This window comes from Gadus macrocephalus, chromosome 15 (genome assembly GCF_031168955.1).
Source record: "Gadus macrocephalus chromosome 15, ASM3116895v1".
Lineage (NCBI taxonomy): Eukaryota > Metazoa > Chordata > Actinopteri > Gadiformes > Gadidae > Gadus > Gadus macrocephalus.
The window spans coordinates 8,905,787-8,911,786 of record NC_082396.1 but is presented as its reverse complement, the minus strand read 5'-3'; the positions used below and the strand labels follow the sequence as shown (position 1 = coordinate 8,911,786).

At 45.4% G+C, this 6,000-nt stretch overlaps 2 protein-coding genes across 6 annotated transcripts in view; both read right to left on the bottom strand.

Annotated features, from left to right (window-relative positions):
• The window catches only part of rps24 (ribosomal protein S24), an 86,698-nt gene that overhangs the window by 17,186 nt on the left and 63,512 nt on the right, over nt 1–6,000 (bottom strand). The window lies entirely within an intron of this gene.
• The window catches only part of zmiz1a (zinc finger, MIZ-type containing 1a), a 41,162-nt gene that overhangs the window by 16,905 nt on the left and 18,257 nt on the right, over nt 1–6,000 (bottom strand). For 2 of the 5 annotated variants that reach the window (XM_060073732.1, XM_060073730.1), the window contains exon 4: nt 2,975–3,010. The exons of the other annotated variants lie outside the window; for them this stretch is intronic. In XM_060073732.1, the coding sequence (XP_059929715.1) occupies nt 2,975–3,010 (36 nt within the window). The remainder of the gene's footprint in view (nt 1–2,974; nt 3,011–6,000) is intronic. 5 annotated transcript variants of the gene reach the window in all.

Below are 6,000 nucleotides of genomic sequence, written 5' to 3'. Positions count from 1 at the left end.
AGTCTTCAGCGCCAGCGTACGATACACCTACACTTCTGTCAGTCCCCCCTTTTGAATTCCTTCAAAAACAACCACAGCCTTCTCTGGTACTCGTCTATTGAGAGTTGTCCACGTGGGTCTCTCAGCCCTGTGATTAAAATGTTCCGTTATCTCGGCTGATGTGAAACAAAAGGGAGAACGGTGCCAAGAGCTTCAACCGTCTAGCCAATCGGGAGCGAGAGAGGGAGATGGACTTGAAAGCGACTTTTCATCAAAGCTAGGAACTCTCTGGTCCTCTATTCATGTATTGGCTCCTTCCTCACACCTAAAAAGACCTTAATCTAAATGAAAACCTGACATTTGAAAACGCTAACAGTGAGCTAACCGAAAGCACTTTTACAGCGCGGTACAACAGAGACGATAATTCATGTTATCTTCACAGACATGCAGCTTTCTTAAAATAAATAACAGATGAAACATATAATTACTCTATAAAACAAAGTAGCCATTCAAGTGGATTAACAAATCAGCACTTGCATGTGGTAAGCTTGGAAAGAAAACAGCCCATCATTACTACAACAGATAATTACATCTCTAACATCGATTCATTTTGACTATCAATACTTATGCCATTAATACTTTATTGACGTCTGTCTGTCAACCATCTAGTCAGAACAAGTAACAGTTCTCTCTAATAACAAAAGCAACCACAGCCAGATTTAGGCACAATATACTGATTTTGTTCAGAAAAAAACTGTTTCACAGAAAGTGCAGCAATTTTAATACCCAATAGGCAATTAGTATAACGTTGGGGCGGTTCTGGTGTTTAAGATGTTAGCGTTAGCCATTAGCTAGAAGAAGCCCTGCGCGGCCCTCCCCTCCCCACCAGCAGTCCGGTGGGATCACGGCTAGCAGAGAGCAGAAGCCTTAGCAACACGCTGCAAGGCCCCTTAGATAAAACCATGTTGAGTATCCTCCTCTTATAAAGAAACCGCCAGGCTAATTACACTGAACTTCAACTCTCTCTCTCTCTGTGTGTGTGTGTGTGTGTGTGTGTGTGTGTGTGTGTGTGTGTGTGTGTGTGTGTGTGTGTGTGTGTGTGTGTGTGTGTGTGTGTGTGTGTGTGTGTGTGTGTGTGTGTGTGTGTGTGTGTGTGTGTGTGTGTGTGTGCGTGTGTGTGTTCCACAAAAATATTTTGTGCTAATTAGTGACTGACGAAGTGCAGCTCCTCTTCATAAACAACCAACATTTTAATGGTCTTAAAACTTTCTAATTAAGCAGCACTAAAGCTATCCTATTCACAAACCATGTGCTGTGTTCCCTAATACATTGAAACATCTGCTCTCAATGTTCCTTATGACAAGGAGCTACTTTAAAAGAGGCTGTGTGCATTTACATGACAAGACTTAACCCATCACACCAAGTCTTCCACATTTTAATAAACGCCAGAAAGTTTATGTCTACATAGATATAGATAGCATATGTTAGGCCACCTTTTGCTTGTACAAATAGTTGTTCATCCTAGTGTCTGCTCACAACACGGCTCAATTACCTTGTGCTATGGCAACCACATTTTTACACACACACACACACACACACACACACACACGCACACACACACACACACACGAGTCAGAGCTTGAAATGCAAATGTATAGTGTACAGTATATCCTTTCCACCACACACACACTCACACACACATCTGATAGAAACAGCACTTTGTGTGTGCATGCAGCTCCCGCTTCAGACAACACCAACCACAACAAAGAAACAACAACAACAACAACAGAAGGAACACAATAAGAGAATAAATACTATTGGACCGTGTCTCTGGACCACATGTTAAACACTGACTGAGCCACACTACACAGAGAAGCCTACTGAGACAAAGCGTGAGATGGAAGGAGGGGGAGGTGGAGGAGAAAGGAACAGAAGCCATTTGAGAAAGAAAAAGAAAAGTCACTTGAATCTGTCTTTTCAAACGACGTGTGTTGGGCGACGCTGTGAGGGGTAGAAAATATTATGCAAACGATGAATTATGGAGGGAGAAAGTGTGTGTGTGTGTGTGTGTGTGTGTGTGTGTGTGTGTGTGTGTGTGTGTGTGTGTGTGTGTGTGTGTGTGTGTGTGTGTGTGTGTGTGTGTGTGTGTGTGTGTGTGTGTGTGTGTGTGTGTGTGTGTGTCATGTGTGTCGAGGGGAGGGGGGGAATCCTGTGAAATAAAAGCTCATGCTTTTGTAAGAAAACAAAAAACATAATGGGATCCATCTTGCAGCCAATGATACACCCCCTCCGGTGCCAATCCCCCCCGCCCGGGACCCTCAACCCGCCAGCCCCCCCACACCCTTGTGTTGTGCCAATGTCCCAGATGCGGGCATGTCAAATGAGGTTTACCCTCCGTGGCTGAAGGGGAGGGTAGGAGAGGGGTAAGAGGAGGGGGTTAGGTGGGCTTGTAGGTTTGGTTGGGGAGGCTGGGGAGGGTGGAGCCAGCGGTCTGCACGCTCCCAACGCACGCTGCACATTTGACTGAGATGTGCACATTCAAATTTTTCCTCGGGGGGGAGCTTCTCATTTGTTTGAATGGAAAACCATTGCTGGGTAAGGAAAACAACACAAACATTTGGGATTGTGCAACTTCCTTGATCGCCCATCAGGAGGGGACAATAGGGTGAGTGTTTTCAATCTACGACGACGGTTGGACGGATTTCCCTCCCGATCCAATCACTCTGTTGGTGTCACCCAATGGGAAAGGGAAGGGGCTGGGGGGGGGGGGGGGCAGAGGTTGGGGACGTATGGCGAGATGCTAGGCGTGAGAGGCGGAGGTGGAAGGAGGGGAGGTGAGGTGATGTGAGGTTTGTGTGTGTGTGTGTGTGTGTGTGTGTGTGTGTGTGTGGGGGGGGGGGGGGGGGAGGGGGGTAAGATGGCGGCCTCCCTGGGATGAATGAGGGTCACAAGCCTGAAGGATGCTGCAGCCCAGAGAGGGAGGGAATATCTCTACCTGAGTCACTCTGACATCTCCTGCAGGTGTTGGTTTCTGTGGGGTTCAAATTACACGTTTAAAAACCCATGAGGGACACAAGAGGCAACAGGAACACCATATATGGATAGATAAAGATAGAAAGGTAAACGTAAAGATGCAGCTATATAAATATAGCTACGGTTACAGAGGCACAGCGGGATAAGATGAGCTCACATGACGCCACACAAAGCACTTTAAAACCCGTATGCGCTAACCCTCTGTCCCTGCCCCACAAAACAGAACCAAGGACGGATTTGTGGGGTGTCTGGAAGGAAGGACGTCTTCTTAAACCTGGGACTGGTCATGCTTAGAAAGAGTGGCTCTGTTTGCAAGCGTAGGTGTAGGAACAGGCCCGATTGTCCTGTCAGCGATTAAGAGTCGCAGTGATCACATTTGTAAAGTACGACGGGGGAATGGCTCCGTGAGAAATGAGAAGACCGACACCGACGTCAAATGTGTCGTGAATGATCCCTCAGAGATTGTTTTAGATGCAACACATGGGGAAAACACCCCCTGTTGTGACTGATGATTAGGTTGGACTGCCTGAAATGTGTGGACAGAAAACATTTCACTTTCAGAAGGGAGCATTTCAACTATTGTGGTTATGATGTTTGTTTGGGACGATAGAAACATATTTCAGAGTCTACTGAGCGGCCGTTGTCTGAAAGGAAATTCATCATGGTTTTCTACATCAGTAGCCTGTTCGGACTGCATTGAGGCTTATGAAATGTATGAAATAACAAAACACAAACCCCTTAACTAGGTCATCTAATGCTGGTCATCATGTTTCTTTATAAATGATTCTCTGACATTATAGTACTGGGCAGCTTTCAGTTATGACCGAGAGGTCAGAGGATTATAGCGATTGACCTGCATTCTCATACAGAGTTCCTCTGACTCATCTGACTGAGTTCCTCCCAGTCAGATTATAATCTCAAGGTGCTTTTCCAGACATACACCAGTGTCACAAAGAATTGTGAGTTCATATTGTTCAAGAGGAAACGGACTGAACGTACAGTTTGGATGGTTTCTGACCAAAAGTATCAGTTCAATTAAGACGGACCAATCAAGACAGTCCAATTAAGATCGCCCAATGAGCACAGTCCACTATGTAAGGAGGATACAGGCACAATGACCAGGTCATAAGATGTGATGAGTCATGAACAGTTTGCACACACAAAGACACACACACAAGACACAAACAAGACTACATAAGTCTTATTTCTGAAGGCAAATACGCAAACAGTCAGTCAGGGAAAGGTGTTTGGTGTGTTTGAGTCGGAGGAGCCGCGTAGTAAAGCAAACCTCACGCTGAGGGGAAGAGGAGAGACATCAGAGAGAGACACGCTGTGAATGAACAGCGCCTCTTATCTGCCACACACAGCCCCCCTCCGTCAGTGGAGGAGAAAACCCAGTGAATATCACACGGCTAATTACAAACAGACACACTGCCATCTCCTCAACCTCCTCAATATGTTTTTTTCATGGCACGTTGTTGTTCGTTTTTTAGACAGAATCATTAAAGGGGGGGGGGGGGGCTGATATGTGATCAAAGATTCAGAGGTTTTCCCCCAAGGCGACTGTTTCATAATGCAGAGCGCTGATTAAAAAGAGATGAAAGATGACAGAAGCGAAGGCCTGTTCACAGGTGAATGATTTATAGTACAAAACAACCAGGAAGTGGCTGTCGAGGAGGTGTCAAATCAAAAGTAGCCTTGATTTAAAGGATCAAAAGGGGGTTGTGATTTGATTAAGGCCGCTTAAGGCCAGCCTGAATAAACAAACACATCCCATCGCATCACACACTTCTAGATTTGATGTTCATTAGCAACATGGACACAACGTTTTACTCTTTGTTTTGTTCTGGGCTTCCTTAAACAGATTTGAACTCATTCAAAACTCATTCAAAAATGCAAACCACAAACTGATGTTCCACACATGACATGGAGATAACAAAAATAAATATCAGGCTACACAAATCAAACGCAAAGTCAAGCATAACAAAATCAGCCAATAAGCAGCCACGCAAAGCTGAGGCTGTCTTGCTGGGTCACGTTACTATCTCCCTGGCTCTGGTCATTCAGACAAGAAGAACAAGAATGTCCCCTACAGCACACGTTATGGAGATGTGGGGCTCCTCGACCGGTGTGGCTACACAAGTTATACCAGGTGACAGGCAGGGATAACCTCCCTAGCACACATTAAGTATCTGTGTCTGCATGGCCTCAAGCACTTTGGCCCATCAGCCTGAATGAATAGCAAGTAGCAAGTAATTACCAGGACTGACCAGGAAGTAAGAATTTAAGGAGTTATTTTGTGTTCTCGTTGTTGTAATTTAGACTCTTTAGACACACTTTACTTTAACCACAGAAGATAATCTGAAATATTCTAACTATACTAGTTATGTTTAGAACTGTACTATTCTCCTGATCTGGTAGCTTCATGCACAGCAGGGATGAAGCAGGACTCCGGCTTCAAAGCAAAGGTTCCTAACCTAGACACAATCCACTCTGACAAATCACTCAAGTAGGCCATGTCCACCAACCCCCACCCACCCACCCACCCCCACACACTCACAAACACACGTACACACCGGACTAGGAGTGACCCGGTAATAGGCAGAACGACATGTAGGTCAAGCTTGTGGTCAGCTGATCTGTTCCTGCAGCCACTGCTAGCCCTACACACCCCAGTCAGGCTAGTAACACACTGTGTGTGTACAGGGCACACAGCACACACACACACACAATACACACTCATGGTTTGATTGACTCATTACATCAGATACAGCAATGTTGATTACTGTGTGATAAACATGAACTACATACTCTAGTCCTACTGACTACCACTTACACCCAAACAGTGTGACTTCACTGGTGAGTACGGCTGATTTAAAGCCGCTTAATCCTGCCCAGTATAGTGGGCATATGTGTGCATTCAATCACACAATATGCAGCACGCAGTCTTGCTAATATGCATAAACAAACATGAAACATACCCAACTG